General features: G+C 43.2%; 1 protein-coding gene across 12 annotated transcripts in view; it reads right to left on the bottom strand.

The window, feature by feature from the left end:
* The window catches only part of LOC110500641 (rap1 GTPase-GDP dissociation stimulator 1), a 54,341-nt gene that overhangs the window by 24,600 nt on the left and 11,649 nt on the right, over positions 1-18,092 (bottom strand). For 6 of the 12 annotated variants that reach the window (XM_090214747.1, XM_090214746.1, XM_036958104.2 and 3 more), the window contains 4 exons: positions 16,501-16,626; positions 11,256-11,402; positions 6,847-6,975; positions 6,312-6,437 (listed from right to left, as the gene is read on the bottom strand). In XM_090214747.1, the coding sequence (XP_090070873.1) occupies positions 6,312-6,437; positions 6,847-6,975; positions 11,256-11,402; positions 16,501-16,626 (528 nt within the window). The remainder of the gene's footprint in view (positions 1-6,311; positions 6,438-6,846; positions 6,976-11,255; positions 11,403-16,500; positions 16,627-18,092) is intronic. The other 6 variants (XM_090214750.1, XM_036958109.2, XM_090214751.1 and 3 more) reach the window with 1 other exon arrangement.

Genomic DNA, 18,092 nt, shown 5'->3' with positions numbered 1-18,092 from the left:
CCTGGAGGGCAGGTAGTTTGCCCCCGGTGATGCGTTGTGCAGACCTCACTACCCTCTGGAGAGCCTTACGGTTGTGAGCGGAGCAGTTGCCGTACCAGGCGGTGATACAGCCCGACAGGATGCTCTCGATTTTGTATCTGTAGAAGTTTGTGAGTGCTTTTGGTGACAAGCCAAATTTCTTCAGCCTCCTGAGGTTGAAGAGGTGCTGCTGCGCCTTCTTCACGATGCTGTCTGTGTGGGTGGACCAATTCAGTTTGTCTGTGATGTGTACGCCGAGGAACTTAAAACTTACTACCCTCTCCATTACTGTCCCATCGATGTGGATAGGGGGGGTGCTCCCTCCGCTGTTTCCTGAAGTCCACAATCATCTCCTTAGTTTTGTTGACGTTGAGTGTGAGGTTATTTTCCTGACACCACACTCCGAGGGCCTTCACCTCATCCCTGTAGGCCGTCTCGTCGTTGTTGGTAATCAAGCATACCACTGTAGTGTCGTCCGCAAACTTGATGATTGAGTTGGAGGCGTGCGTGGCCACGCAGTCGTGGGTGAACAGGGAGTACAGGAGAGGGCTCAGAACGCACCCTTGTGGGGCCCCAGTGTTGAGGATCAGCGGGGTGGAGTTGTTACCTACCCTCACCACCTGGGGGCGGCCCGTCAGGAAGTCCAGTACCCAATTGCACAGGGTGGGGTCGAGACCCAGGGTCTCGAGCTTGATGACGAGTTTGGAGGGTACTATGGTGTTAAATGCTGAGCTGTAGTCGATGAACAGCATCCTCACATAGGTATTCCTCTTGTCCAGATGGGTTAGGGCAGTGTACAGTGTGGTTGAGATTGCATCGTCTGTGGACCTATTTGGGCGGTAAGCAAATTGGAGTGGATTTAGGGTGTCAGGTAGGGTGGAGGTGATATGGTCCTTAACTAGTCTCTCAAAGCACTTCATGATGACGGAAGTGAGTGCTACGGGGCGGTAGTCGTTTAGCTCAGTTACCTTAGCTTTCTTGGGAACAGGAAAAATGGTGGCCCTCTTGAAGCATGTGGGCACAGCAGACTGGGATAGGGATCGATTGAATATGTCCGTAAACACACCAGCCAGCTGGTCTGCGCATGCTCTGAGGGCGCGGCTGGGGATGCCGTCTGGGCCTGCAGCCTTGTGAGGGTTAACACGTTTAAATGTTTTACTCACATCGGCTGCAGTGAAGGAGAGTCCGCATGTTTAGGTTGCGGGCAGTGTCAGTGGCACTGTATTGTCCTCAAAGCGGGCAAAAAAGTTATTTAGTCTGCCTGGGAGCAAGACATCCTGGTCCGTGACGGGGCTGGTTTTCTTTTTGTAATCCGTGATTGACTGTAGACCATGCCACATACCTCGTGTCTGAGCCGTTGAAATGTGACTCTACTTTGTCTCTATACTGATGCTTAGCTTGTTTGATTGCCTTGTGGAGGGAATAGCTACACTGTTTGTATTTGTTCATGTTTCCGGTCACGATGCCCTGATTAAAAGCAGTGGTTTGCGCTTTCAGTTCCACGCGAATGCTGCCATCAATCCACAGTTTCTGGTTTGGGAATTTTTTAATCGTTGCTATGGGAATGACATCTTCAATGCACTAATGAACTCGCTCACCGAATCAGTGTATTCGTCAATGTTGTTGGACGCAGTGCGGAACATATCCCAGTCCACGTGATGGAACAGTCTTGGAGCGTGGAATCAGATTGGTCGGACCAGCGTTGAACAGACCTGAGCGCGGGAGCTTCTTGTTTTAGCTTCTGTCTGTAAGCAGGGAGCAACAAAATGGAGTCGTGGTCAGCTTTTCCGAAAGGAGGGCGGGGCAGGGCCTTATATGCGTTGCGGAAGTTAGAATAGCAATGATCCAAGGTATTACCAGCCCTGGTTGCGCGATCGATATGCTGATACAATTTAGGGAGTCTTGTTAAAATCCCCAGCTACAATGAATGCAGCCTCAGGATATGTGGTTTCCAGTTTGCATAGAGTCAAATAAAGTTTGTTCAGGGCCATCGATGTGTCTGCTTGGGGGGAATATATACGGCTGTGATTATAATCGAAGAGAATTCCCTTGGTAGATAATGCGGTCGACATTTGATTGTGAGGAATTCTAAATCAGGTGAACAGAAGGACTTGAGTTCCTGTATGTTGTTGTGACCACACCACGTCTCGTTAACCATAAGGCATACGCCCCCGCCCCTCTTCTTACCAGAAAGATGTTCGTTTCTGTCGGCGCGATGCGTGAAGAAATCAGTTGGCTGCACTGATTCCGTTAGCGTCTCTCGAGTGAGCCATGTTTCCGTGAAGCAAAGAACGTTACAGTCTCTGATGTCCCTCTGGAATGCTACCCTTGCTTGGATTTCATCAACCTTGTTGTCAAGAGACTGGACATTGGCGAGTAGTATGCTAGGGAGTTGTGCGCGATGATCCCGTCTCCAGAGCCTGATCAGAAGACCGCTTTGTTTCCCTCTTTTACAACGTCTTTGTTTTGGGTCGCAGGCTGGGATCCATTCCGTTGTCCTGGGTGAAAGGCAGAACACAGGATCCGTTCCGGGAAAGTCATATTCCTGGTCGTACTGATGGTGAGTTGACGTTGCTCTTATATTCAATAGTTCTTCCCGACTGTATGTAATGAAACCTAAGATGACCTGGTGTACCAATGTAAGAAATAACACGTAAAAAAACTAAACTGCATAGTTTCCTAGGAACGCGAAGCGAGGCGGCCATCTCTGTCGGCCATCTCATGGACTCTACAAGGTGTTGAAAGAGCTGCTGGCCCATGTTGACTCCAATGCTTCCCACAGTTGTGTCAAGTTGGCAGGATGGACCATTCTTAATACGCTCAGCAGCCAGCCTCAGCCCAGCAGCTATGGATACGAGAACCACTTCACTCCAATAAGCAGTTACTAAGGCCACAGCTGACTCCACATAATACAGGCCCGACTCCCGTGAGTGAAAATTTACCACTGTACATTAAACTGATGACAATCCCCCTTTAAAATATCATATACTGTCCCAAAACAAGGTTAGCTTTCTACTTGGCATAAGAGCACGTTTTGGTTTTAGGTGCCGACCCAAATCCAGCCGTGGACGCTCAATTTATTTGTTGTTGCAGTGTGCACTTCAATAAAAGCAGTTTCCTCGCCTAACAGACTTCAACCAACGCATTATTCATTTCCGATAGAACGATACAGCTGAGGGGAGTTTCAAATTCTGAACTGGACATTTAAAAAAAAAATGCACCACTTTTTCTGTATGCTTATCTGACATGTTAGCATGGCTAATGTAAAAATAACCATAGGGATGCATTCCCTAGCTATGCTAATACAACATTAGCATTATAATTCAACACTACATTTCTGCACCCTAGCCATCATTTTCACATACCTCATTCTCCCCCCCTTCTCATTTCTTTCACAAGTTCTCGCTCTTATTTATAAAAAAAAATAAAATAAAAAAAACTCTATTCCTATCTATCTATTCAGCCATCTATAGTTGTCAGGATATATTGTGTTGGCATATTGGTTGTCAGGGGAATGTGACGTCATAATGTAAATGTGTGTGGATCTGAAAATGTTTTCTGCATACTGTAACATAGGTGGAAGATTGATACTATTGGTTCACAGCCAAGCTTTGAATACCAATTATTATCTGTATTTGTAAAAAATAAAAAATATATTTTTTTAAAGTAATCCTTGACAAAAATCCTTGACAATGTCAAATAACTCAAGCATAGATTGGTCACTTTTCTTTCTAATTTGGGACACAAAAAGTAAAGACCATGAGTAAAGGCATCACATGATTCCCAGCCGAAACGGTTTGTGCATAGACAGTATTATGACTGCAATTCTGTTAGGTTTTGGACTTCCGGAAGGTTTTTTTGGGGGGGAGGGGGGGGCTGTTCCGATCACAAAAATGTTTGAGGCAAGCCGAAATCAGTAGGCGAAGTCCACGTCTTCTCGTCAGCGATTGGTCAAAAGAAGGGATCATTCAACGAATCGCCTGTTGTCATTCAAAAGAGACGACTTGTCCTCATGCAAATTTTTTCACTTGAGAAATAAATCCTGCATCAAAACATCCTAGTCAAATGCAAAATCCCCTCGGCAAAATGTAAAAATGATTTACAGATTTGAGTTCTTACACTAATTCGGACTACTTTGAGTTTGAGGAAGTGTATACTGGCTAGGGCGTTTTTTTTTTTTTAAACAGTACGTTTTTTAAAAACAGTACTGCTGCTTTTTTCTCTTTTTTTCAAGCGTAGATCTTTTAAGGGAGTATGCGAGGTAGGTAGTAGGTGCCAGGTGTACCGGTTTGTGTCAGGAACTACAACGCTGCTGGTTTTTCAGGCTCAACATTTTCCTGTGTGTATCAAGAATTGTTTTATTTAACTAGACAGAATGGTCCACTACCCCAAGGACATCCTGCCAACTTGACAACTGTGGGAAGCACTGGAGACAACACAAGCCTGCATCCCTGTGGAACGCTTTCGACACCTTGTAGAGTCCATGCCCCAACAAATTGAGGCTGTTCTTTGGCCAAAAGGGGGGAGGTGCAACTCAATATTAGGAAGGTGTTCCTAATGTTTGGTATTCTCAGTGTATGCTAATATATGCTACAAATACTTTTACATTTGCATGAAATTTTACTGGTCGTATAGACATATTTAGCAAAATGCTTGTGTTCCTAGGGCCAACAGTGCAGTAGTATCTAACAATTCACAGCAACACACACAAATCTAAAAGTAAATGAATGAATTAAGACAGACATTTCAGGAGGAGCAAACAAATGTCCTTGTTTTTTTAAAGAAAAGCTATTTTTATCCATTAACATCAAATGATCAGAAATACAGTGGACATAGTCATTTACAACATTAACAATCGTAGCTGGAAACGTCTGATTTTATGGATTATCTACAGAGGCCCATTATCAGCAACCATCACTCCTGTGTTCCAATGGCACGCTTTTTTTTTTTAAAGGTGTGGATCAGCTTAATATTGCAAATAGATTGCTTCCATCAATGTAATTGTCTGCATCATATCCAATCACCCATATATTTTTGGGTAAATATACACTTTTTTTCAATTTTTAGAATATACCTTTATTATTCCTCGCAAACCCAACCACCCCTCCCCCAATTGGAGTAAACTAATGAACAATAACACTTATGTATAAAACTGAAGGTAGAAGCCTATTACACATTTTAGACAATATATTTTACAATTGTTACTGTTTTTTTTAAATCCTTCCTCTTTTTCTGATGTCCATCCAGTTTGATTTCTATTTGTAACTGCGCAATATCACGAAATTTGTTGTGTTAGCTAATCCAAGTTTATCCTTTTAAAAAGCGAATTGATAGCACAGCTGAAAACTGTTGTCCTGCTTAAAAAAAGCAATAAAACTGGCCTTCTTTAGACTAGTTGAGTATCTGGAGCATCAGCATTTGTGGGATCGACTACAGGCTCAAAATGGCCAGAAACAAAGACTTTTCTGAAACTCATCAGTCTATTCTTGTTCTGAAAAATTAAGGCTATTCCGAGAGAAATTGACAAGAAACTGTTGATCAGTGTCTGTTCTTTTGCCCATCTTAATCTTTTTTAATGGCCCGTCAGATGTTCTTGGTCACCTCCCTGACCAAGGCCCTTCTCCCCCGATTGCGCAGTTTGGCCGGGCGGCCGGCTTTAGGAAGTGTCTTGGTGGTTCAAAGCTTCTTCCATTTAAGAATGATGGAGGCCACTGTTCTTGGCGACCTTCAATACTGCAGAAATGTTTTGGTACCCTTCCCCAGATCTGTGCCTCGACACAATCCTGTCTCAGCGCTCTACGGACAATTCCTTCGACTTCAAGGCTTGGATTTTGCTCTGACATGCACTGTCAACTGTGGGACCTTATGTAGACAGGTGGGTGCCTTTCCAAATTATGTCCAATCAATTGAATTTACCACAGGTGGACTCCAAGTTGTAGAAACATCACAAGGATGATCAATGGAAACAAGATGCACCGGAGCTCAATTTCAAGTCTCATAGCAAAGGGCCTGAATACTTATGTAAATAAGGTATGTTTTTATATTTGATATAAATTTGCAAAAAAATTCAAAAACCTGTTTTTGCTGTGTCGTTATTGGTTATTGTGTGTAGCTTGCTGATAGTATTTTATTTAATCATTTTAGAAAAAGGCTGCAACATAACAAATGTAGAAAAAGTCAAGGGGTCTGAATACTTTCCAAAGGTAATGTATAGTGTATATTTAATATTTATAACCTGACTTGCCGGTCTTAATTGCCCCTGTGGGGATAAAGAAAAAGTTGTATTGAATTACCATTCTCAGCGAGTGGAGCCAGGACCTCAAAGATCATCTCCTTCTTCTCGTGCTCTGCCTGCTTCTGGAACAGACGTACCAGCTCCTCAGCGATGTTCGTGGAGGCAAACTGTTCCTTACTGGACTCTGCAGAAATTAAGTTAAATCAAGATGAAATGACTGGTCCAGTCGGTTTGTGCGCAGGCCAACTGTGTTCATTCATTTTCATGCCAAGTGTACGGCATGATAACGATCAAAGATTCAGCACCATGCTAAAGACATACACACCGGAATCAGTTCTGTCCATGGACTTACAAAATATGTGAATGACTGGAGAGTCCACAGCTCAACTTTTATTGGGGCTTGACCATTTTTTATGCTCAAAGCCCAGGCCCCAGAGAGCATGGTATAAAGCTGAACTAAGTCCAGAATGGCGGGGTGGAAGCAGTATTCTACTCAATGTACCGTATAATTAATTTAGAATACATTTTCTTTGGTTTATGCCCAAAATACATAGTGACCTCTCTGATCAGCACTAAGATGTCCCACTACCCACCGAGCTCAGCCAAGTTTCCGAAAGCGATGAGGCACATCTCTGTAAGAGCCGTGTTGTCTGAGTGGAGCCCCAGCAGCTTCACCAGGGTGGGAATCACCCCCATGTTAATCAGCTGGGCCTGCAAGGAGTCTGGAGAGGACACACAGAAGAGATCAGAGGATAGGTAAGAGTACTGCCATCTAGTGTTTGAGAGGTTGAATTACAATATGGCCACAAAGATCAGGGTGGGCAGTGTTAGGCAAATTAACTAAACAGAAACACCCTTATGTGTGTGTGTGTGTGTGTGAGTGTGTGTGTAATTTATGAAGAGAGATACATTGGGCTATGAAAAAGACTGTCAGCCTTGCTCTGCCAGAAAACACACACCCACACTAGTCAATAATATAATTAGAAGTGGAAAAGCTAATGGAATGTATAAAGCCAAACGTCTTGAAATCAAGTCTCAAGAGGATTATAAAAAGGCAATTTCTAAAAAAGGGAAATTAGTTCATGCAAACAAGGAAACAAATTTGCACATTAGAACTACCATTTGCTAAATGTAGACTAGCTATACAGTATATATTTTTTTCATATACAGGATATCAGAGTGCAGATGTATTTCCCTGGTTGTAGTGAGCTCTGGAAAACCAGCTAGAAGAGCCTAGAGAGGAAAGATAAGAAAAAGAGTTGATTAAGTTGACTAAGAGACTTCCAATACTGACAAAATGGGCGGAGAGAGAGAGAGAACAAGAAGAAAAAGGAGAAGTTAAAGAAAAGAAGAATGGGAAAGTGATGAGACAGAGGTAGACGATAAAAGGCTAGAAGGAAGGAAGGAGGGGAAGCAAGTGAGTGAGAAAAGGAAGTAAACCAATTGAAAAATAGTTATATTAGTGAATTATTAAGGGTTCTCTCTGAAATACAAGCTGACATTTTTTGCTGGTACTTATTGAAAACAACCACCATCAACTGTCATCCGCCAGAATTGTTATTCACTCAAAACATTAGATCCTAACCATAATCCACAACCATAGGCCTCGACACGAGCAGAGCGAATTCCAGAAACATAAACCAACTTGGGTCAAAGTTTACATTTACACAAAAATATTGATTTCTATTTCTTCAATTTGCACGGACGCTGTAAAAACCAGTGGACGTGCAGAGCTTCTATTAATGTTAATGAAGGTTATATTAGCTGTGGTGACAGTTTACAAACAGCCAGCTGAAGGAAATGGGCCGCTGGCGGCCACAAACTCATTTGCATTGCGTAATTGCAAAAATGCTCCGGCCCTCGCTGTGGTGCGCAGAGCAGACCAACTCCATTACTCTGACGTGTTAGATTCCGTATATCAGCGGAGAGAAAGCGGTTTCTCTCCTCTTCACCGTTCCAAGGACGTGTAGAGCATGCGGTATTTGTATGTATTATTTTCAACCATCAACTTTTTCAGCCTTTTGAGTGGTGACATTTGAGACAGCGTTTGTTTTATTGTAGCCGATGACAGGGCTTGGAAACAACTCTAGGCTACATTTCACACCTAACCTCGTGCTAAATAATTCAAACTTTATTTAATAAATTACATTTATAAACAGTGTTGAGCAGGACGTAATTGCACTAGGGAGTTATATTACACACTTTGTTATTACGTTTACTTACATTATTTTCTCAACTTTGGTATAGAGGCTACATGAAGTGTGTCTCGTTTTTCTCAAACATGCTTTTCATGGAGCAGCAATAAAAACAAATGGCCTTATTCAAAGCTAAACAGATTGGAGGCCACAACCAACCATAACTGACTAATGGAGTCAAAACATGTCTGTGTGTGAGATATTTGAATCTGATTTGAATCCAATTTGACTTAAGTCAAATCAGGCTTTGCTGAGCTCCGTGAAATGGTTTGATTTAGTGCAGTGAAAGCGGTGCTTGGCAGCTGATGCTAAACGTCAGTGTCACCGGAAGTAGCACCACTTCAAGCAGAGGACAGTAACTCGCATGGAAACAGAATTCCACACATCGTGGAACATTTACTTGAACGGGGATGGCCGTTCTACTAACTCTATTTCTGTGTAACCACAGCACTGTTTAACGTCTGATGATCTGATCGCAGATCATTAGGTTTACGAAGAAAATCCTCCTAGCTCCATGTTTGATTGGGGGAAAGAACAAGAGTTGTCACTGACTTGCATGTACCCCCCCTGAACGCCACATTTCTGCTCACATTTAAATTCTCAGTCTATTTTCAACGGGAGGACAAAAGAGTTGATGAGTGACCTTGGACTGGTCAGAGATCGTACGGGAGAAGAGATATGCATCTTGCCCCCACGGAGGAGAGAAAGTTATAGAACTTGGCCCATTCATTAATAATTTACATTATTCAGAGAGGAGCAGTACGTCGTGGAACATCAGGGTTAGAACGTAGACGAAAGGGGCATAAACACTCACCGAGCATCCCTGTCACAACACCACTAACCAGCCTGGGGTGTTTTCATTCATGCAAACCGTTGCAAAATTGTTTTGCATCAGAACAATTCATAAACAGTTTATGGGACAAATTCAGCGACAACTCCCTGTTTCGGCCCATTTACTTCAGTTTGGTTCCTGGTCATCTCGCTTAACCCAGAACTAAAATCTTGTGTAATTTGATCAGCTATGGCAATTCTGGGTCTAAACACCAGAATTAATGCTGCTCATTATCCTACACATTCTACACCGCCGCAACAGATTCTTCAGTTTACGTGCAGAATCGTATTCTTTGGTTTATGCACAGAATCTGTGATGAGGTCACTAGTGAATACACTCCTGGGGAACAAATAAGACCAAAACTCAACTTTCTGTAATCCAATTTGATGAGGGTTCCACAGCAGCTACTTGAAATGCTTTACATGTAGACTCAGCAATGACATCATACCCAGTGGGGTGACTTCCTGCTTACCGACCTCAACCAATTTCAAATCTGGCAAGACTGACACTTCACTATTGTCTCTTCCCAATGTGGGCAGGCTTCAAGTGAGGACGCACATTGGGAAGAGTCAATAGTGGCTGTTTTGGTAGATTTGATTTGTTGTTGATGTCTGTAAGCAGGAAGTTGTCCCCCCCCCCCGCTGTGTATGATGTCATATTGCAGAGTCTACCCTTAAAAAGGTAGTGTTAAGAGTTGTGCAGTAAAGATACTTGCAAAGGAAAATGAGTCACTGCTAATCCCCAGTGGCAAAATCATTGCATCACAACAAGACTAGTTAATTAGCTAGCACAGTTAAACGGTTCTAAACAACGTGTTCATTTGAATGAAAGATTCATATTTTATGGTGAGTCTGTATGAGTCCAAAATGGCACCCTATTCTCTGGTCAAAAGTAGTGCACTATGTAGGGAATAGGGTCCCATTTGGAACGTGGCCTAATTAAACTGGAACAGGTGCTGGAAGGTTGACAGCAGAAGTTATCCATATTGATTAGGCCGGACCTTGCACCTGGATGGACCATATAGGCTTAGCAAGGAGGGTTGTGGGAGAATAGGCAATCTAACTAAAAAACAAGAGAGTGCTGTGTAAAGGGGAAGAAATGGCTGCAGTATAAGCTGTAGGGACACCATCACCACCAATTACAAGGACAAGCAGTCTCTGCTTTAAGAGGAAAATTACCAAGGCCTCAAGCAAGATACAATAGAAAGCAATGGAAGTGGACTTGAAGCAGACAGACCACTCTCCAGGGAACAGATATTGAACAATCCTCTTTATCACTACCTCCTGTCACCATGGTGAGTAAAGGCTGAGTAATATAAAACTTGAACATTGGCTAAAATCTAAATTTGTCAAGACCTTTTTAGACTTCAAAACCAGTCGGCTAATGAGTCCATGCCCCTACACCATCTATTATAAAGTCCCAGTTGTGTAGATCCAGCGATATGGAAATAACAATTAGTTTGGATTTGAGGCATGTAGCAGCTGCAAAAGCTAATGGAGGTCCACATAAACAAGCACAACAGATGGCCTGGGACGTGGACTCGTTTCACCATTAATTACATTTGAGGTCTGAAAATATCAGACAAAACTTTCATTTTTAAGTAAACCATCACTTTAAGACTGGATAAAAGCTGTCAACATGACGTTTAGTACAGTCACCAACACTGCCAAAGTAGGGCGGCAGGTAGCCTAGCGGTTAGAGCATTGGGCCAGCAACTGAAAGGTCAATGGTTTGAATACCCGAGCCGAAAAGGTGAAAAATCTGTTGACGTGCCCTTGAGCAAGGCACTTAACACTAATTTCCTCCAGGGGCGCCGTAATACTATGGCTGACCCTGTAAAACAACACATTTCACTGCACCTATCCGGTGTATATGACAATAAAACATCTCACTTTATCTCTTAGATTAATTCTTTAAAAAGTTTACTCTGTTCAGATTGGTTAATTTAGTTTATCCGGGGGGAGTTTGTTATTACCATTTTCATTGCTATAGTTCATCAGCATGCCACAAAAGACAGTCAAGAGCTTTCCATTGTCCGGGTCAGTATTTTGGGACAGTGACTTTATGTGTCCAGCTACTATCTGAGCCCCTCCCGCCTGGTCAACTGCACTCCTGCCCTCATCTGCAAAACAAAGAGGTCAGGGGGACATCAACAAAGAAAAACCACAAAAATCACAACAAGCAACCTGGAAAATAAATCAATAGAGAGAAAGTTAAGCAAGCAGTAAAAAATTAAATAAAATACACAATCACAAAAATGCTATTTAAATATAACCATAAATAATGATTCATCAGAACATGGAAAAGGAGAGGCAAAAATATAAAATTAAAATAACTAGCATTACCAAAGCTCATACCCTTCATACAGAACTGGGAGTCGTGACATAATTCCAGTGTGTTTTTGGTCATGCCCACCCAAGTAGGGCTGGCAGAGTTAATCTTGTAACTCCAGTTTGTCATTTTAGTGCACTCCTTTCTTTTGCGATTAATCGTAGCCTGAAAGCATTCAAAACGCACTGGAAAAAAATAAAAAAAGGTATGCCTTATACATTTTCCTTGATTCCGCTTACCGTTACTTTGGACATAAAACACGTCAATATTCTTGTAATGCTTTTCGTATAAAAAAATAAAATATAAATCGTAAATTACAGTTCAATTTGATCAAATTCGGAATTTGCAATTAGTCACGGTTAATCACAGCAAATCTTCCGATTAACTCAAAATATACAGCGAGCAGTGCTCGCACACATTATAGTCAATAGTGGTAGCAACAACCATACTAGAGTCCAGCTAAACAGAATGTAGCTGAGTCATGTTATGCAAATGAGCATGACTGAACAGCAACAGAGGTGGAGTGATGAAACCCAGCTGAATTGAGGAGAGACAAAACGGCTGTTCTCTTTGTGCAAATAAAAGGCCACATCTTGGGAACTGAAAACCAGACAGCCTTGGGACCATGGGAGTTGAAGTTATGTCATACCAAGTGACTAGTCTGTTTTTATTAAATCGTTTTTAGCAGAGGCCTCATTGAGTAACCTGAATTAGCACCACATTACTACAGATCACAGTACCGTTGTGGGATACTGCTCGACATAACAATCGACTACAGCCATGCAAATCCGATCTTTAAAAAAAAAAATGCGAAGTGCAATAAGCCGGTCATAGTTATAAATCATTAAACGAAATAGGACTCAACCTCACCTGTGATAGAAACGTGGTTAACAATGCTAGTTGTGGTCAACTAAAATGGAGATTTGTTGGTGCTCCTGAGGTTAGGGTTTGAACTTTAAGGACGTCACCTTTGCCTGCAGACATCGCGTAGACAATGAGTGCTTGATGTGCCAAGAGAAAATGTAGCATGAAAGACCAGAGCCCGGAGGGAGGCCACGAGCTCTGATAAATACGCTGAGTGTACAAAACATTAAGAACATCCTTCCATGACATTGACTGATCAGGTGACTGACCAGGTGAAAAAGCAACAATCGCTTATTGATGCCACTTGTTAAAGTCACTTCAAAATCAGTGTAGATTAAGAGGAGACAGGTTAAAGAAAGATGTTTAAGCCTTGAGACATGGATTGTATGAGTGCCATTCAGAGGGTGGATGGGCAAGACAAAATATTTAAGTGCCTTTGAATGCGGGGTACGGTACTACGTGCCAGGTGCACCGGTTTGTGTCAAGAAATGTGGAACGCTTTCGACACCTAGAGTCCATGCCCCGATGAATTGAGGCTGTTCTGAGGGCAAAGGGGGGTGCAACTCATGATTAGGAAGGTGTTCCTAATGTTTAGTATCCTATTCTGGTTGAATTTCCACAGACTACAGACCAGGAATGAATGACTTTTCTTAGAACTCAGAATTGGGGATAATGTCCTTGTCAAAGTAAACACTAATTAAGGAATGGGGGAGTATTTCCCCTTTGTGAAAATGACAAGCCACATCCTGTGACAGTACGCCAACGCTGGACATCGTAGAGTCAACAAAACGTCTGTACAAGCGTTGCGTTAGCCAACACAGGAACATATCGACGGCAGACTATATGGGGATGTCTGGAGTGTAGCTAGCAGAGGAAGCGTTATGGGCCTTGTCAGTATATCATTGTCTGTACTAGCGGTTTTAACACAGAAACACAACACATTATACAGTGTTATGTGTGCATAGCGGTGGCAGCCAGAATGTGGTGTCTGGAGCGTAGCTGGCTTGTTGGCTGAGGAAGTGTTATGTGATCAGTCATCCCGTTCGTGGACATGCGCAGACTGGTTCGCCTCTAGTCTCCCGATACCAGCCAACCACGACCTTGCTAGTCCACAGCCAACCACGTCCCCCACATCCAACCTCAACCTGGTTGGGACACCTGCCCACTTCCTTAACACTTGATCATGGACAGGAAGAGAAATGAGGGGAGAGAGATGGAGTTGAGAGAGAGGAAGCCAGAGAAAAAAGTGTGAGCGCAAGTGTGTGTGTGCATGTGCATAGACTGGAGAGAGAGCGAGAGAGAGAGTGCAGGAGAAGGATGGAGAAGGACTAAAAGCAAGGGAGAAGGACTAAAACTGGCTGGAATCTGGATGGCATTAATGGACAACGGACAAAATGCTGGCACTGTTTTTCTGTTGCTAGGTCTGGAAGTTGTATGAATGCAATTGGCAGTTGAAGTGGTAGGATTGTTGCTGTGTTGATTACATTTTGAAAGGGCCAGAACCCGGAGCAACCAGACAGCTACAGACTCCCTCTAAACTGATTTCTTCAGTGGTGCCCCTATTAAGAGTTGAAAACAGCTGCAGCTCTGACTGACACACACACACACACACACACACACACCTGCCACCATGCCAAAAAAAGGCTTCACCAATTGCCCCCACACTCAAACTCTTTCTGATTCTATCAAACCACAGACATCTGGGAAACAATGCCCCAGAAACAACAGCTGCCATTAAGGCCTCGACCCAACAGACAGACCACTAACCACTCAGCAAAACCCGACAATGATATTTTCTCCTCAAATGTATTCACGACAACTCTTGATTAAGTCACCTACATTTTTTTTATTCTAGAGGCATCGGGGGAAGTGATTGTAAGCAGTTTTACCTTTGTGTGACAGACATAGGTCTCTGAGGTGTCTGTCTGGGGAAAGAAATGTGGCAGGAGCTCTGGGCTAGAATGATTATGGCTGCCACTCCGTCGCCTCTTGAAACGGACAGAAATTCTCAATAGTACATTTGACATTAGTCATTTAGCAGATGCCCTTATCCAGAGCGACTTACAGTATTAAGTGCATACATTCTCGCACTGGTCCCCCGTGGGAATTGAACCCACAACCCTGGTGTTGCAAGCACCATGCTATACCAACAGCCACACGGGACAATAGTGACAGAGCTGCCTAGCGAAGCCTCTTGCTAGTCCACAGATGAAATATGGATTTCATATTGATAAATGGGGTGAAGCACAGACAATATCATACTGGTAGTGACCTCAGAGTATTCCAATTTACAGCCGGCCAGAGTATTCCAATTTACAGCCGGCCAGAGTATTCCAATTTACAGCCGGCCAGAGTATTCCAATTTACATCCGGCCAGAGTATTCCAATTTACATCCGGCCAGAGTATTCCAATTTACATCCGGCCAGAGTACTCCAATTTACATCCGGCCAGAATATTCCAATTTACAGCCGGCCAGAGTATTCCAATTTACATCCGGCCAGAGTATTCCAATTTACATCCGGCCAGAGTATTCCAATTTACATCCGGCCAGAGTATTCCAATTTACATCCGGCCAGAGTATTCCAATTTACATCCGGCCAGAGTATTCCAATTTACATCCGGCCAGAGTATTCCAATTTACATCCGGCCAGAGTATTCCAATTTACAGCCGGCCAGAGTATTCCAATTTACAGCCGGCCAGAGTATTCCAATTTACATCCGGCCAGAGTATTCCAATTTACATCCGGCCAGAGTATTCCAATTTACATCCGGCCAGAGTATTCCAATTTACAGCCGGCCAGAGTATTCCAATTTACATCCGGCCAGAGTATTCCAATTTACAGCCGGCCAGAGTATTCCAATTTACATCCGGCCAGAGTATTCCAATTTACAGCCGGCCAGAGTATTCCAATTTACAGCCGGCCAGAGTATTCCAATTTACAGCCGGCCAGAGTACTCCAATTTACATCCGGCCAGAGTATTCCAATTTACATCCGGCCAGAGTATTCCAATTTACATCCGGCCAGAGTATTCCAATTTACATCCGGCCAGAGTATTCCAATTTACATCCGGCCAGAGTATTCCAATTTACAGCCGGCCAGAGTATTCCAATTTACATCCGGCCAGAGTATTCCAATTTACAGCCGGCCAGAGTATTCCAATTTACATCCGGCCAGAGTATTCCAATTTACATCCGGCCAGAGTATTCCAATTTACATCCGGCCAGAGTATTCCAATTTACAGCCGGCCAGAGTATTCCAATTTACATCCGGCCAGAGTATTCCAATTTACAGCCGGCCAGAGTATTCCAATTTACAGCCGGCCAGAGTACTCCAATTTACAGCCGGCCAGAGTATTCCAATTTACAGCCGGCCAGAGTATTCCAATTTACAGCCGGCCAGAGTACTCCAATTTACATCCGGCCAGAGTATTCCAATTTACAGCCGGCCAGAGTATTCCAATTTACAGCCGGCCAGAGTATTCCAATTTACAGCCGGCCAGAGTATTCCAATTTACAGCCGGCCAGAGTATTCCAATTTACAGCCGGCCAGAGTATTCCAATTTACAGCCGGCCAGAGTATTCCCCACCTCCAATATATCCAGATGAGAAACAGGTTATATCGCATTATATTATGATGAACTAAGACTAAACAGATTTTCAGCAGACCAATGTCATCAAAAAGAGCAGATAATGCTAACAGTCGGTTTAGAATCCGCTGACACCTGTTTCCCCAGCATGATGCAATTCAGCACCTCTGGGAGGGGAGAGGGAAGAGAGGAGGGCCAGTTGAAAGGAAAAGTCGATTCAGTACTTCCCCTATAATTACACCTAGGCAAGATGCAGTCCCCCTTTCTTATAAAAGTTGACCTCCCCTTCCCATAAATTATAATAATTATGGCGGAACCCATAGACACCGATTCCGGGTCCTTTTCCAACTGGCCTATGACAAATGTTTAAAGGAATCCTATACGAAATGTGTAAGAGAAGCCTTTGAGAGGGAGACCTATAGTAGGATGAACTTACGGCTGTCATAGCAGATGTTGCCCAGGGCGCGGCCTGTCTGCAGCAGCACCTCCTGGTCCTTGGAGTGGAGCAGCTGCACCAGGGGAGGGATGAGGCCTGCCTCCACACAGGGGCTCCGCATGAACTCTGGAGGGGAGAGGAAGCAGTCAGGATTAGGCTCCAGGGTAAAGTTTACCAACAGTACAGACCTGGGATAAACTTCCCCATCCCCAATCTTACACATTAGTGGGGGACATTTTTTTAAAATGACCCTTTTTTTTCAGTTAAGAACAAATTCTTATTTTCATAGAAGGCCTAGGAACAGGGGCAGAACGGCAGATTTGTACCATGTCAGCTCGGGGGTTTGAACTTGCAACCTTCCGGTTACTAGTCCAACGCTCTAACCACTAGGCTACCCTGCCGCCCCATGATCTGTGTCTAGGGGAAACTTCACCCTACTCCTACCTTCATGGTCCATTCTGTCTCGATGAAGGAGATGAAATTGAAAATCAAGTTGAAATTGACTGAAAAGTGGACCAGTTCTTTTTGGAGGATTTTGTCATTCAGAGAATGCGTTTCAGTTCATTTGCTGGTTTGACTGGAATTGAAATGCATTTCACTATAACCTCCAATCTGCTCAGAAATATACTGTGTGTGCCAAATTCCAATTGATTAGTCAATGGAAGACTGGATGCGTCTTAAGTGCATCCACATTTGACCATTTTTATATGAACGCATAATAATAAAAAAAAGTTCAACTCTGGATGAAACAACTCTGGATCTTTGTCAGAAATACATTTAAGGCAGCCCTAAAGTTCTGCCAAGTACAGAAAACCTTCATATAATACTGACTAGGTTTTAAATAAAAAGTGCTTAAACACAGGTATGCAAGAAAAAGGTTATTTTAGTCCAGTATCTTTCACACAGTAAGCCTTCCACTGTGGACTGGGCATAGACAATTCCGGGGGCCTCTGACAGATAAAATGCCAGCGGGTTGGTGCCAAGTCTCAGGCTGGCACATCAGCAGGCAGCGATCCATTCATTATGTTAGACTTGTCTTCCCCCAACTCTCAAGTCACTTCCTTTCAACTCTGCGCCTGCCTTCCCTGAAACCCACGCATAAATTACACTAAAAGCACTTAGTATGGCCCAGTTGTTGCTATAACTGCAGTATGCAAGTTGAGAGGCCTGCATACTGTAATCTGCCACATTGCTAATGGAAGACTGCTTGAGTCCAACATGTGGCCAAGAAAATGTGTGACTTCTCTACAATTGGAGCGTCAAGAAGCCATCAACTTATTTGAATGCCCAATCTCAACCTTAGTATAAAGCTTTAAATAGGGAACAATGCAGATGTTATTTCATGTCTATTAAGTGCTTCTGTGAGCGTTATGAATGCCTTAAGTTGATTGATTCGTTCTAACCTCTAATCTCAACTAGATCTTACGAGTTCCTGAATCTGAAAACGAGCCACTCACTGCTGTGCATTTTCCCTTGATCAAGCTACAGTATGGCAGGAGGTAAATGCATGATTCACTGTGCTGACGTTGTGTGAAAACGACTACAGTCTAGAAAAGCAAGACGGATGGCAACACCAACAGACAGGTCTCCTA

The sequence above is a fragment of the Oncorhynchus mykiss genome, chromosome 21, assembly GCF_057628025.1.
Source record: "Oncorhynchus mykiss isolate SJ-2025 chromosome 21, ASM5762802v1, whole genome shotgun sequence".
NCBI classification, from domain to species: Eukaryota; Metazoa; Chordata; class Actinopteri; order Salmoniformes; family Salmonidae; genus Oncorhynchus; species Oncorhynchus mykiss.
Note: the sequence above shows the minus strand (reverse complement) of the source record. Positions and strands in the feature narration are given on the sequence as shown.